The sequence below is a fragment of the Propithecus coquereli genome, unplaced genomic scaffold (genome assembly GCF_000956105.1).
Source record: "Propithecus coquereli isolate 6110/MARCELLA unplaced genomic scaffold, Pcoq_1.0 Scaffold85, whole genome shotgun sequence".
Classification (NCBI taxonomy): Eukaryota; Metazoa; Chordata; class Mammalia; order Primates; family Indriidae; genus Propithecus; species Propithecus coquereli.
Genome location: NW_012154729.1, coordinates 131,499 through 146,921, shown reverse-complemented (window position 1 = coordinate 146,921; position 15,423 = coordinate 131,499). Strand labels below are relative to the sequence as shown.

At 40.4% G+C, this 15,423-nt stretch overlaps 1 protein-coding gene across 3 annotated transcripts in view; it reads left to right on the top strand.

The window, feature by feature from the left end:
- The window catches only part of ANO4 (anoctamin 4), a 405,605-nt gene that overhangs the window by 339,682 nt on the left and 50,500 nt on the right, over positions 1-15,423 (top strand). For all 3 annotated transcript variants that reach the window (XM_012664002.1, XM_012664004.1, XM_012664001.1), the window contains 4 exons: positions 1,513-1,634; positions 3,486-3,620; positions 5,055-5,151; positions 9,620-9,680. In XM_012664002.1, the coding sequence (XP_012519456.1) occupies positions 1,513-1,634; positions 3,486-3,620; positions 5,055-5,151; positions 9,620-9,680 (415 nt within the window). The remainder of the gene's footprint in view (positions 1-1,512; positions 1,635-3,485; positions 3,621-5,054; positions 5,152-9,619; positions 9,681-15,423) is intronic.

Below are 15,423 nucleotides of genomic sequence, written 5' to 3'. Positions count from 1 at the left end.
GGAGGACAGTTCCAACTCTCTAAGTTGGCAAGTCTTTCCAAAGCATACTTTTTGTTTGGCTCGCAATGTTTCTTCTCTTGATCTTAAACACCAAGAGAATGTAAAAGGTGAGGTAGACTTTTAAAACCTTATTTATTAAGAAAACTGGAAGCTGTGATCTGAGACCCTGTTTACAGACTACCAGGAAACATTTTTGGAGTGCTCCTTTTACTGACAGAAGCAAATATTTTGACACAAAGGGTTGTTAGAGCCACAGACAAGTGTTTTGAATTTTAAAGACAGATTTTCCCCAAAAACATCATGTAGCTTCCCGTAGCAATTAGTTGGCCTTGCCCAGAAAAGGGTGTTGGTGAGAAACACATCCTCCCCACTCCCAGTCCCAGCCATGGTACCAACAGTGTCTGAGCAGTGGAGGATGGCAGTAGCACCTGTGCAGGGAAGTGGGTGGGTGGGAATGAAGAGATGCAGCTACAAAACCCTGGAGTAACCAACTCATGGCCTTCTCTATGACTTTCGCATCTCAGTAAAGCCCTATATTCTACAAAGAAGAGAAATTTCAAATTAGTAATAGCAGCAGCAATAATAGCATCATTGTTCTTTTGACTTTTTCCTCTCAGTCTAACTTAATTATATTATTTAACCTTGTAACAACCTACTGAGGCAGGAAGGCAGGAAGGGCAGAAATTGTTGGCCTTGTTTCATGTTAAAAATTTAAATAGGAGTTTACAGAAAGGTTAAACCTCCTCTAAATCACACACTGAGTTGATGGTTGAGCTGAGACTCATCTGAACTCCTTTATTCCCAGCCCTGTGTTCTTTCTGTCAAGAAAGGACTTTTCAGGTTCATGTGAACGATTAGTTTGCCTCCAGAAAGTACCTTTCCTGGTTGTGAGACTAGCATTGCCACAAACTGACCTCAGGAAAACACCCACCTCTCTGACCCTTGGTCTCCTCCTTTGTTCAATAAAGAGGTTGAATTAGATTTGAATTATTAGAATTCAGAAGTGACTTCTAGCTTTTCCATTCTAGGATTTTCTTGTAGATGAGGTCATGTGACTAGGTTATAGCTATAGCTGTTTACCAACTACCCTATCTTAAAAGAAGTAGGAAAGAGAATTAGTGAGCCTTGGGCATGGCCTCTGGGCCAGACACTTTATCCATTCAAACCACAGAAGAAACCTAATAAGGAAGATATTATTAGTTCCATTTTGCATTACAAAACCAAGGCTCAGAGCATTTAGGGGGCTTGTCCAAGGTCTCCTAGCTAAAATGTAGCAGAACTGAATTTGAACTCAGTTCAAACCTGCTTGATTCGAGCAAGCATGAACTTTTTACTAGACATCATCAACAGCAAGACACTGTCCAGAATAATTCATCAAACTGCCTTCCCTTTCATAGAGAGGATCCGTTTCTTCCTCATATCATCACTACTCCTGCCGTAAGGGACTAGTATCACCATTACCTTAAGGCTTTTGTGGGTGTCACCTCACTAACAGTGATGTTTCTATCCCAGGGAAGTTACAGAAGTAAAAACTCCATTCGAACCCATGGAGCAGAAAACCATCGACATCTACTCTATGAGTGCTGGGCCTCCTGGGGTGTGTGGTATAAATACCAGCCTTTGGATCTTGTTAGGTGAGTTTTTAACCAGCTGCAAATATGAAGCTTGCACAGAATGCTTAGGGCAGACTGTCAGCTGGGACAAGCCATCATTAGAGCGGAGTCTGGAGTGTACAGCTCTCACTCAGATCTGGCTCCTTCACAAGAGAGCAACTCACCGGAGGACATTGGTTGTCCTTGGTAAACCTGTCATCCCTCTGATGAGGATGGAGTTTCCCCCTAAAGGACCTTAGAAAGGGCGGAGGAAAGGGCATATAGGATCAGCCAGGCCTCCCACGAGACTTCGTAAGAAGTAGGCATCCATGTGACTGTTACTGACAAATTGTCTCGTAAAAAGGTAACACTGCTTACATATATTACTGAGAAAATATTAGTTACTATCAATGCAAAGAGGGCATATGAGATACTTTCATTCCAGTAAATATCAGGCTTATTTTAGTTTTTATTTAAAACTAATAACCTTTAAAGATATTTTTAATCTGCATGTCAAAAAGTATGTCAGCTTTTAACTTATGATAATTGTGCAGTAAAAATGTATTTTTCTTAACTGTCTATAACTTTCCAACTTTCTACCTTGGCTCCCAGCACTATGCTCTGACATCTTATTGTTTATTTAAAGACTGGTTATTGAGATTGGGTAATAACAACCCATGTATCATGGATTCCTTACTAAAGAGAAAATCATGCCTCATTTCTTAGAGTAGCTGGATATGTTTCACTTATACCAGAGCCCTAAAAAATAAGCCCAGAGTGGAGGGGGAAAGAAAAGCAGCTCACTTTATATTTTATCTCCTTGGGTAGTGATCTTCTTAGCAGAGCCCTTGTTACCTTGTTACCAGGTATTTATTCCCGATGTTGCAAACACAGTGATGAATCGTGTCCCTTGTGTTGGTAACGGATGATCCAGATGATCTGGGTGCGTGGAAAATATTTTCTGAGATGGGATCACTTTCCTCTGTCTAGACTCAACATATGATAAATAGTGGGAAAAAAACAAAATAAAAGTAAATTCTCTTCCCAGCCTCAGTACCATATTACAGGATTACATTGATTAGAAGTTACAGATAATTGCTGCAGGCAACACATTTCCTGTCCATGACAGTGTTTTGATTTTGTGATTAGTCAATGAGTATCAGTTAACTGTCCATTTTGTTTCTAGTACTGTGCTAAATACTATTGGCAAAGACAAACAGAAGCCACTGTCTCTGGCTTTGAGAAATTCGGTTTCCCTTAGGAATGTTGCGACAACTAGAAAAAAAGATGAGATCATGCATGATTAAGTAAAATGTGTGACGGAGACCATAGTTTCACATGGATTCAGAAAAAATGGAAAGGATGGATGGAAGTCAAGGGCTGAGCCCTGGAAGAGCAGTGGGATTTGGGCAAAAGGAAGGGGGTGAGAAGCACAGCCAAGCCTTGAGGAGAATGAAGGTGTGGAGCATCTAGGGAATCTCATCTCTTAAACAGTTCTTGTCCTATAGATTTTATTTCTTCTAGATCTCTCAAATCTGGCCAAATCCCAGAATCTCCACTGCCTTCACCTGTCATCTGGACCATGACAGTTGTCTTTGACTCAATTTCCCTTTTTCCACTCTGGCCCCTTCCACTCCATTCTGTGTTCTTAGAATAAGCTTGTGGATAATCATGTTCTTTTGTGGGAGGGCTAATTCTCCTTCTGACATAGAGTAGTAGGAGTAGAAATTTAAGCCCAGAGCCTAGATTTGATCAAATGTTCCATCCTCCTGGCTTACCTTGTCTGCAGTTGACCAGTAAGGCCACTACAAAGTAAAACGATGGACCAAAGTGTTATAACGCTTAACTTTACACACTACGCTGTAATTTGCAAGGCTGTTGTGTCTTTAACAGGCGGTACTTTGGAGAGAAGATTGGTTTATATTTTGCCTGGCTGGGCTGGTACACTGGCATGCTCTTCCCAGCTGCCTTCATTGGATTGTTCGTCTTTTTGTATGGAGTCGTCACTCTGGATCACTGCCAAGTCAGGTACGGGGAGCTCTCGGGTGAGCCCGCCCTTGCTTGTACATGGAGATGGCTGTTTGTGCTTTGGGGATGTTCACAGATTGTGGACTCTCTTAGTTTTTCACCCTGACTTCCCTCCTGCTCTCTCGTGGAAAAGTTCAATTCGCAAGGTCCTCTTCATCCCTTGCCCTTGCAATGGCCTTGTGGTCTTCAGCTACCATGGAAGCAAAAGTCAATTTACAGACATACAAACCACTACATCCATGGTACAAACCACTTTCATTCACTAGCTAAAAGTGCTCTCTTTCTGACTTTTTCACCTTTCTTTAAACTGATACGGCAAAATAGTGAACTGACAATCCCTTCTTATGAATTCTATGTTTTTACAAGAACCGTTAAGCCGAGGCCAGAAGGACATCTCACCAACTTGCTAGTGCCTTGGGGATGGTTCATTGTCAGCAAGTGTTATCTTGGTTGTCTCACCAGAATATAGTTTAAGGTATTCATGAAGACCTTATCGCAAGGCTGAACAATAATCTTAAATTATAAATGTGCCTTTTTAAAGTAATTACAAAAATAAAAGTGAGTGATTGAGCCTCCCACCTACAAAAATATTTTGCTTTCTGGTGAAATTGTTAATGAAATGTAGTTTTCTCCCAGGACAGGACTAAAATCCCTACTCATTTTTATTTATTCTTCCATATTATTTTTTTTTTTTTTTTTTTTTTTTTTTTGAGACAGAGTCTCACTCTGTTGCCCGGGCTAGAGTGCCTATGGTGTCAGCCTAGCTCACAGCAACCTCAAACTCCTGGGCTCAAGCGATCCTCCTGCCTCAGCCTCCTGGGTAGCTGGGACTACAGGCACACACCACCATGCCCGACTAATTTTTTCTATATATATTTTAGCTGTCCAATTAATTTCCTTCTATTTTTGGTAGAGATGGGGTCTCGCTCTTGCTCAGGCTGGTCTCGAACTCCTGAGCTCAAACGAGCCACCCGCCTCAGCCTCCCAGAGTGCTAGGATTACAGGCTTGAGCCACCGCACCCGGCCTCCATATTAGTTTTAATTGATCATGCACATAGAGATCAAGACAGGCATTTTTAGGTGTCTCGTTTTTCCTGTAATTCAGTATGAAATTGCTTCAGATCTATGAAATGTTGTGAAGGACTTTTATATAATTTGGGGTGTAACAACCAATACTTTGCTTTTTATATTTGTCTGAGTTTAACTTACTAATATGTAAAGCTGAGGAAAAACCTCATAAATAAACAGGTTTATCAAAGTATTAAAATGTATAGGAATTTGTTTACATTAATAACAGACAAGGCTAAGAAGCTTCTGAGGACAAAAATTTAATCTACTGGACCTTATTTACTAGTCAAACATTCTGGTGAAGTTGGAGGGGAAAAAAATGTTCCACGTCATCAAAAAGCAGTCCTTCTCTGTTCTCCTTTCCAGTAAAGAAGTCTGCCAAGCTACAGACATCATCATGTGTCCCGTGTGTGATAAATACTGTCCATTCATGAGGCTATCAGACAGCTGCGTTTATGCCAAGGTAATTTCAGATATGCAGCATTTTAGGTGGATTATATTTAACATACACTTTGCTGAGGGATGGCGGGTAACTATATTCTATAATTTCTAATCTTTGATTCTCAAGTTAATGTTGTAGGATAGATGTATCTCCATCATTCAGTATTCTAGCTCAGATATCTTATTGAATCTACACATTCTTAAACGTATGGCTCTAGACACCATCACAAGCTGCAGCATGGCACAGTGCAAAGGGCACAGTTGGTGGAGTCAGAGAAAGTTAGGTTCAGACTTCAGCTCTGCTCTTTACCACTTGTTTATCTGGGAACAAGTTATGTAACCTCTCTGAGCCTCAGTTTTCTCATCTGTAAAATGGAGAACACAATGCTTGTTTCACATGGTTGTTAAAAGTGAGATAAGATGTGTACCAAGTACAGTGCTTAGCAAATAGTAAGATCTCAGTAAATGACAGCTGCCATCATTTTCCTCTTCGTCATCTTTATTGTCCAAGTGACCTCAATTCCAGGCTAGCTGAGCTGCTTACCTGCTTGACCTTGAACATGTGCAGCCTTTCTGAGAGTAACCTTTCTCATCTCTAAATACAGGTCTTCTCTGTCCCGCCCTATTGGAATGTCACGAGGACTGAAGAAGAGAGTATATATAAAAGTGCTTTGGAAAAAAAAATACATGGCACTATTATTTCCATTATATGTTATTGCATGTCCTTTTCTCATAGTATGCCTTACTTTATTAAAACATTAGACATGTTCATCAAATTGCTAGGATTTTTTTACTTAAGGATGTTGTCACTAACTCGAAACAATAGCTAGAGTTGGATTAATGAAGACTTTTCCAAGACCTATCAGCTTGCCTGGATTCCAGATATGCAAGCGGTTGGCAGACTTTATTGAACCTTTACAATCACTGCAGCCTGGATCTATCTAATTACTCTGTTGGCATTGCAGACTTGTGTTCATTTTAAATGAGAGAACATTTGCTAGGTGACCCAGGATCTGACCTGTCTATAATGTCTCAGTACTGCAGGTGGCTGGTCTGTGTGGGAGAAGCCCAAACCGCAGCAGTGAGCTGTGATTTTAGAAAGATTTTGGTTCTTAGTATATGTTGCAAGGGACCAAAAAAGCACAAAATTCTCTCCCTATCTTTGGAGAACACACAGATAGACCCGAGTAGTTGTGGACAAATTTAACAGAGTGACCTTGGAAAATAGAGATTTGGTAAGGATCAAGAGTTTTGTCAGTAATATAACTTCGTTTAAAGGTCATGAGATAAGCCTGAATGTCTCAGGTTCAAAAATTCTGCTTTGAGGAAATCCTAGAAGCAGAAGCCCAGTTTTTTGTTTGTTTGTTTTTTGTGGTTTTGAGTGTGTGTGTGTGTGTGTGTGTGTTTAATTGGATTTGGGGTTTTTTTTTAACGAATGAAGATATACCTGGGTGAAGTTCTCTTTTTAGGATATCCTTGGTAACACTTTAAAGGGATCGTCATAAATAGTTTAGAGTGCTTAGATTTTATACGGGCTTATTTTGGCAGTTATCCTCCCTAACGTAAGATCTATTACAGAACAATAATAGTTATGATAGTTATGGCTATAATAAGAGCTTGGCAACCTAGCTTTATTATTTCTAATTCTCACAGCAACTTCAAGATAAGTGTTAATATTCCCATTTTACTCAGAGACTCAGAGAGGTAAAGATTACTCATCCATGGTCCCACGGCAATGAGGAGCTGGGCCTTGGTTTATTGGACTATAGAACATGTCTTCTTTACTCCTGTGCCGTACTGAGCTACAAGATCTTTAGGTTCTGAATTTAACATTTGCTTTCACTTAGAAACGTACTCAAATTAAGGATAAAAAGCCTCAGAATGACAGAATTGGAGTGATACAGGGTTTCCTTTAGAAATATTTATTGGAAATGTCCGAGTGATTTCAAGGGATTGTGGACGCACAAGAATATTGGATCAAATTGGAGCCCGGATCCAGTTAAGTCAGCAGCCGTTCTGTTGATCAAGGACGCTTTATCCTGGACACTTGCATTTGCAAGAGTCAGAGAAACCCAACTCCAACTGGCTTAGGCAGCAAGAGACTTAATGGCACATTTCCTTGGAGCAGGTACTGAGGTAGCTCACACTGCGTGAGTGAGAGGGCCTTACAGCCTAGAACTGCTCTCTCTTGGGCCACATGATCATCTTCAGACAGGTTCTCTTCAAACAAGGGGAAAGTGGCTGCCGACTGCCTTGGCTCCAGACTTGTGTCTTCCTTCCTTTATCCCTTTAAGCATATTTTTTGTGACTATTTTAAATTCTTAGTCTGCTGTTACAGAATATCTGTTTCAGAAGGTGTATGTTGCCTAGTTGAGGATTTTTCTGGGGGGCGGAGGTTGTTGCCTTCCCCGTATATGTTGTTATTTTGGACTATGGGTGCCTGTTGCCTGGAGGTGTCAACCGCCTGAGTAAGCATCAGAGGCCAGCCCCAAGTCTGTCATCCCGGTGAGTTACAGGGAGGGGAGGACACTGTGTCCGGACACCACTGTGTGCTACCACTCTACCAGAGGACTGTTCTGGTCAGAGTTTTATTTTTAAATCTGCTAAGAACAAAACGGAATTGGGAGGAAGCCCTCTCCTTTGCAATGTACCAGCTCTGGGGTTTAAGAGGGAATCTACTGAGGAATGAATGCCCCAGGGCAGAAGCTACTGTCATCAATGTCTCAACCAAGCAGGACTTTGAGCATTTCTGATATTGTTCCAAGAACACCAGCACCTGTGGTGTGGCCTGCTGTAACTGATTTCAGAGGGAGGAGAAACTAATTGTCCAATGACTGTCTAAGAGAAAGTCTAGAGTAGAACTTATGTATTTCTCTATCCTGTTCTCTCCCTCTGCTTGGAATCTGCCACCTACCTCTCACACACCACCACCATCACCCACACCCACCACACCCACCCCTCATACACATACATGCACACACATTCGACACACATACCAGTTCAAGGCAACCTTCTGTCTCCCTGGGGTTTCTCGGAGTCTTTGTTTTTTGTTTGTCTTTCATGTTGTTAGTTCCTGGAATCTACTATCTTGCTTCTCCAGGGTTGATTTTGGCAAAGGGTGCCATCAGCCTAAGCTAGCTCAGCATCTTGTTAGAAACCAAAAGTCCCTATCACCTCACTTTTCCTAATTTACATGTTTCCAAATTGATAACTGCAGCAGGAAATTCTTTCTCCAGATGTTTGCATGTGGGCCCCAGGGAAGTACTCTGATTCTCTTTTGAGCTGTGTGTCCCTTGGGACCAGCATGAGAGAGATCTGTTACCTGGAGAAAGGAGAATGGAGAAAAGATGATCTGGGCAGCCGAAAACAATTCTAGAATGGACGCTGATGGTGTAAGCTAAAACTTCCAGCAACTGCCAGTAGATACCCTGCCAGAGAGCACAAACCAACCACACACCACTGGAACTTTCAAGCTTGATTTGATACTGAGTGCCCAATATACAGCTTAACACTCGCTCTAGCATGTGAAATAGGCTTCAGACATTCGTCTCATGGTAGGTGTTTAAATGCTGCCCACCTCTCCTATGTTCAAAGAAAGAGAAGGCATAAACTTTGGGAATAATCTGAAATACTTCACACTCTGATGAAACAGGAAAAAAACCTTGTTTATACTTGGCACATTCTCTAAGGACAGTATACTTTATAGGGAGCTATAAAATACCAAAAAAAAAAAAAAAAGGTTATGCTTTATGAACCTATCAGTCATCGTTTCAGTGTGTCACGGGCATTGGCATGATTTATGCTGGAGGCAAAAATGAGCTTTGCAGTTTTGCAGTAAGAATGGATATTTTTGCTTTCTGCCGTGGTGTTTGCAATAGAATATATTAGTCTAGCAATAAAGTATTGCTAGCTGTCTTTGTGTTATGTGCAGTAGGTAAATATGGTGATTACCCAAGGCTTTAATAAAGGTGGAAGTGGATTTGCTTAATGGTTCTGCTCTTTCATTTTTATGATGCTGAAATCCAGAGGGCAGCCCAGAAAATGTTTGCTCAAAACTACACAAACAAAATAGCCATATTTTCAAAGCGAATAAATGAGGCATTAAAAACAGCACTTGGGAAGCTGGAAACCTTTAAAGTAGCAACAATGGTGCCTTCCTGGTCCTACATATAACTATCACCATATACATATGTACGTGTATAAGAGCTTTTGTAGGGCACAAAAGGGAATTCTTAGGAGCACTATTGGGGCCGCTGATAAATGTTCAACTAGATGATACTCACAGGGAACAAATTCTCTCTTCCATATCTGAGCTACTTCACAGCCAGAGGAACCCGCTTCTTATTTACAATCCAAAAAGAATATCCCCGAAAGAAACCCTGTAAAACTCATTGTATCATCACAGCTATTTTTATAGAACTTGAAAAAAAGTCTGAACCAGAATATCATATATGAGAAATTAGCTCAATGCTGATTCATGTTATTCCCAGGTAACCCACCTTTTTGACAATGGAGCCACTGTCTTCTTTGCTGTTTTCATGGCAGTCTGGGGTAAGTGTTCTTCAACCATAAAACTTGAGTCCCCCCTTATGTGCTGTATGATCTTTTCCTTTAGAAGTCTCACTTTGGATGTGAAAGCAAGCAGCTTAAGTAAATTGAGTTGTCTATTCTATTAGCAACAAGTTGGTAAATAATTGATTTGGTTTATTTTAAGTGATATTATAGAGGAGAAACATGACTTCTCTTAAACCTTCAACAATTTCATCAGTGCTCCATTATTAGAGTAAAATTCACCTTCTGTTGGAGACAAAAATAAAGCTCATAGTACAAGAAAAGGTCAGAGGAGAACCAAATACCCAACTCAGTATATATAGACTTTCTATTGTGAATGGTTAACATATGAGTATCTGCCTTTGGCTTTCTTCCAGCTCGGGGAAAAGTGACTCCTAAAAATGAGAGCTACTTACAGAACTGAGTTGAGTCTTTTGATAACATTTCAAGCTAATATCTCCATCAGGTATGATGGAAAATTTGATGGAAACATTCAAATCTTTGGAAGCAATAGGACTTGATTGAAATCTCAACTCCGTCACTTACTAGGCTGTGTAACTTTTGCAAAGTTACTTAACCCACCTCTTTGCAAATTGGGTTTAATAATAGATATATAGTTAAATAATTATAAAGCTTTAATTTAATGGTATAGAAAAATATCTGGACAAATTCATAATAAACAATGAATGGCAGTTACTTTTGGAGAGGAGGATTCATGGAAGAATAAGTGACTAGTGATGTGAGACAGACTTTTTGCTATGTATTTTCAGTTTGGATTGAATTTTTTATGATTATACATTTCTCCTGTAACTTAAAATGCCAAAATCTGAAGTTTGATGTTAACAAAACTCTACTAACTTTAGGCTTAGGCTCATCTTGTTTGTTTTGTCTTCTATGAATATTAGAACCTTCCCCATCTTTCAGGTCCTAGCTGAAATGTCATCTCCTCCAGCCTGAAGATGTCTTCTTCCTTTGAGTTTCTTCCGTAGCACTTGGTTTATGTCATTCTTGGGGCACTTATAATTATTTGCATGCACAACTTATCTCCCCTAGTAGGTTTATGGTCCTCAAGGACCATTATGGTCATCAGAGACCTCATACATGTCTTCAGGAGACAGATTCCATACATATTTGATGGATGGATGAATACATGGATGGATGAATGGATGGGTGGAAAGAAGAAAAAAGAGAAGAGAGAAGAAAGAGAAGGAAATTAACAAAAGGATTTATTTACAATACAATGAATGCGTTTAAGGGTCTTTTTTGATAAGTGGAAATATAAAACCTTGTTCTCTTAGGGAGGCTTATTCTAGATATATTTTGTCTTTCCTACCTAAAAACCATCAAAGGAAAATTTTCCCACCCACCATAGCTCTGTTGAAGGGACATGTTTTGATCCCTGTGATTCCAGCCCCTCTCAGCCAGTAAGCATCTGACCCAAGATCACTCAAACCACAAGCTAGCGAGCGGCCTGGGGGAAGGCCTGAGTTTCTGCCCAGATGGGGACTGGTAGGGCCACCCAGATTATTATTCTCAAGAATGTAGACTGAGAGATGTGAAGGGGGACAGGGAGTTGCCAGCAGGAACTGACACTGAAAGACGCACAGAGTGCAGGAGGGAGGGAAGAAGAGGAAGAAAGATTGAAATTGACCATCAGGTAGAAGTAGGGACCAGGAAGAATTATGAGGAAGCTGAAGTTATGAGAATCAGGACCTAGAAATAGGCAGAAGCAAAGAACTAGTGGAAACGATATGGAATAGAAGGTAGAGAAGCCAACTGGGGGATGCAAGACAATCCCCCAAAGGGAAGCAAAGACAGAATATAACCAAGTCATGCTATTCGTGGAGTATCAGATGAAGACCCAGGCTCTCCTATGGCTGAGGTCTCTCAAGCTGCGGGCTTCCATATCCTATCTCTGAATAGGCCCAGTCTCTATTCCTATAGCATTCTTGCCTTCCTTGATGGACCGTGTGAAAAGCTCTCCCTATTTGCACTATGCTTCATGTGTCTCTGTCCTTTGCAAACAACAGAAATTAACCTTAAGAGAATTTTGGTCACAGGTCTGAGCTCTCAGATCAAGAATATGTATCTGTTTTTTCTAGAACCTATTAGTGTCAGTAACCATGATGAGGATAAACTATCCGGTGCTTAAGCTTTTCCATGGCGAGGGGACTTTAGAAAATGTATTCACTTCTTAAGCCAGTGATCCCCAGACTTTTTCAGGTCACGGCATGCATAAAAAATGAAAATATTTGCACAACATACTGATATACAAGGAAAAGCCTGCTCACAACCAAGGATAAAGCTGCCCCAGGCACCCTAGCCCCAGAAACCCCAAGGGGTGAAGGGATTATTTTTATTTTTATTTTTATTTTTATTCCTGGCATACTGGTATCATCATATGGAAACTCTGCCTGAGCTACTAATCTGCTGTGTAATGAGTTAACGCTTTCTGGTATAAAGGGTGCTAACCTGGTGGTATTCTGTAGGAACTAAAACACAAAACTCCCTTACTCACTTTAGTATTTCACCTCTTTTAGATATACTTTGACTGAAATAGCCATTTCTTCTCTCACAATTTACCTCCTGAGGCTGTATAGAAGTAAATTTTGGTACGATAACATTTGTCTATGAGGCAGAGGTTGTTACTTTCCCCAGTACCACCATTATAAAAGGGATTGCATCCCCTCTTTGAAAATTGTTGTGTTTTATGCTGCAGATGACAAATAGGTTTTCTTTTATTTCCTTGCCAGCCTCAGCTGATTGCTGCTGGCTGCCCAGAGCGTGGAGTTGAGAAGCTTCCGAGGTTGCAAGTGGGTGGATTGGAGATTTGACAGTCCGTGTGCTTTGGCGTATACTCAGTCAGATTCTGATAGATGTTTTATAATAAACTTTGGGTGCAAGGGAACATTTTAGGGCCACTCCAGGCAAGCCAAGTCTGAAATAATTCACCTTTTGAATTGCTTTCTTTTAGTTGAAAATTCATTGCTTACATCCTGTATTATTCCCAGAAATGTGCTAGTTTGAGGAAAAAAAAATGATTTACCCCAGATGTTTCTTTGTAGATAGGGATATGCCTTTTGCAGAAATCTAAAATAGCCAATAATACTAACAGTTATAATACTAGCATATATTTATTGAGGAATTACTACATGCTGAACACTGTCCTAAGTGGTATATGTGCATCATCTCTTTTAATCTCTACAGCAACCTTTGAGGAAGGTACTATTATTATCCTCATGGGATAGATAAGGAAACTGAGGCAATAGCTAGAACGTGGCAAAGCCAAGAGTCAAAATGAGCAGTCTTAGCTCCTCTACTGCTAGAATCAGGTACTATTTGTATCCATGTGCTTCTGCTTTGGAGATCTGAACCTTAAAATAAAGGACTATTATGCTCATCTTGAGCCCCGTTTATCCTGCTTTGAGGCAGTGATGTTCTATAAAAGCATGTCAGTTCTAATGGAACTCAGTTTAATGGTCTCAGGATCATCACTTATGATTGACAAGTTACAACATTTAAGAAAACAAATGCACTCTGTTTCCAGGAAATTGCTAGATACAGACATGATAACAGATGTAAGTGGTTTTACAAGATCTCCGAAGGGACAGGGTTGATGTGTTTGTTTTGTTGCCTTTTGCTTTGTGCGTTCACCGGAGAAACAATAAGGCTCCTTTTGGAACCAGTTTGGAGCAGCTGTGGAGGGGCTTGGTGTTGGATTAGAAATCTTGGCAGAATTCCCCTGCCTTCATTTCAGTTCACACTGTGTGCTAGTAGCAGGGTTCCCTGGGGACCCTGGAGCCTAGGGCTCTGGGCTTGAACTACAGTGTGGCCCCTTCCTCAATGCTCACTTCTGTTCATAAAGGTTCAAGGACAGAATAATTATGGACTGAATTAGCTTCTCTCCCTAGGGAAAAAAATTGAGTCATCAGGGAACTAGATGTTGGCAGAGACCTGTCAGGAGTCAGATTATCTCCCTCTGTTCTTCATTTCTGTTTCTTTTTCCTCCCTCCTCCTTGTTTTCCTTTTTTCACTTTTAGGCTTGCCAAAAATTAAATTATTCCCTGTAAACAAATGAAGCAAGATCTTCAGAGCTTTCTAATCAAAATGACAAGATTGCAGTTATTCAGTGAAAATTCAAAGATTCTGTATAATCCTGCTTATAAATGGTGAATAAAGTTGTCTCATTTTAAAAAAAAAATAAATTTGTATAATAATTGGCCTTTTTTTTCTAGATATTTGCACTAACTTTATCTTTTATAATCTCATCTATAGGTCCCACAAAAAATGGTGACATATATTAAAAAAAAAGATATATGTTTACTAAAGGGCCTACCATGTGTATATATGCATTCCCATATGATACTTCATCAATTTCTCATAACCCATTGGAAAGAAATTATTATCCCTATTTTATAGATCAGGCTACTGGGGCTCAGAGAGGTTATGCAACGTGCCCAAGATTACCCAGTAGCTGATAAATGGTGAAGTCTGAATTTTAAACTAGATCTGATCTGCCTAACTCCAAAATCATTCCCAAATGTGTCCACCATGCCATGTACCTTCTATAGGATATATTGATTTAGACTACATTAACTCAGTACACTGCATACTTATTCTTACTAAGCACTGGATATATAAAAATGAATAAGATGTGCTCTCTGCCCTCAAAAATCGCATAGTATATTAAGGGAGAGTTGGTAATTATAATACAGTGTATTAGTCCACTTTACAATGGGCCAATGAGGGTCCATGCAGTCAACTTCCTGAGACAAAAAGAAAGGAAGGAAAGGTTCACCCAGGAAAAGATACTGGAAACAAGTCTTCCCTTTGCCAGGCAAAGGAGAGAGGTTGGGGGAAGATGTGGATAACATTCTAAGCTGAGGAAAGTCTAGACAAAACTCTAAAAAGCAGGGGTTGGCTGTTCAGTGTGATAGGGACATGGAGTGTATATTTGTTTCCTAGGGCTGCTGTTTGGAACAAAGTACCACAAACTGCCTGGCTTCAAACCATAGAAATTCATTCTGTCGTAGTTCTGAAGGTTGGAAGACCAAAATCATGGTGTCAACAGGATTGGTTCCTTTGGAGGGCTCTGAGTGAAGGATCTGTTCCATATCTCTCTGCTACATTCTGGTGACAGCCAGAGATCCTTGCCATTCCCTGGCTTGTAGGTGTATCACTCCATCCTCTGCCTCTGCCTTCACCTGGCATTTTCCCCATGTCTCTCTCTACATCTTCACATGGCCATCTTCTTATAAGGATGCCAGTCATATTGGATTAAGGGCCCAGCCTACTGCAGTTATGACTCATCCTAACTAATTACATCTGTAATGACTCTATTTCCAAATAAGGTCACATTCTGAACTACTGGGGCTTAGGACATCCTTTTTGACAATTCAACTCCTAACAGAGTGCGTGTTGAAGCTGAGAGCTGCTTATGACAGGCCATTGGTGGCATAACAGAGAACCAGGGCTTCATCCTGTGAGTAGCAGAAAGCCCACTGAAGTCATAAGCTGGGAAGTGACATCATCGATTGTTTTGGGGAAGCAACTCTGGCAACAATGTGGGGGGAGGTGAAAGGGGGGCCAATAAGTGGCAGGCAGGCCACTTAGAAGGCATTCCAGTGTTCACTCAAAATATGATGCAGAATTATGCTAAGGAAAGAGCTAAGTTACAGAATAAAAACCTTATGCAGAAAATGTTTTCCTAGCTTTAGTTATTTATGATAGGCAAAAATCAGGA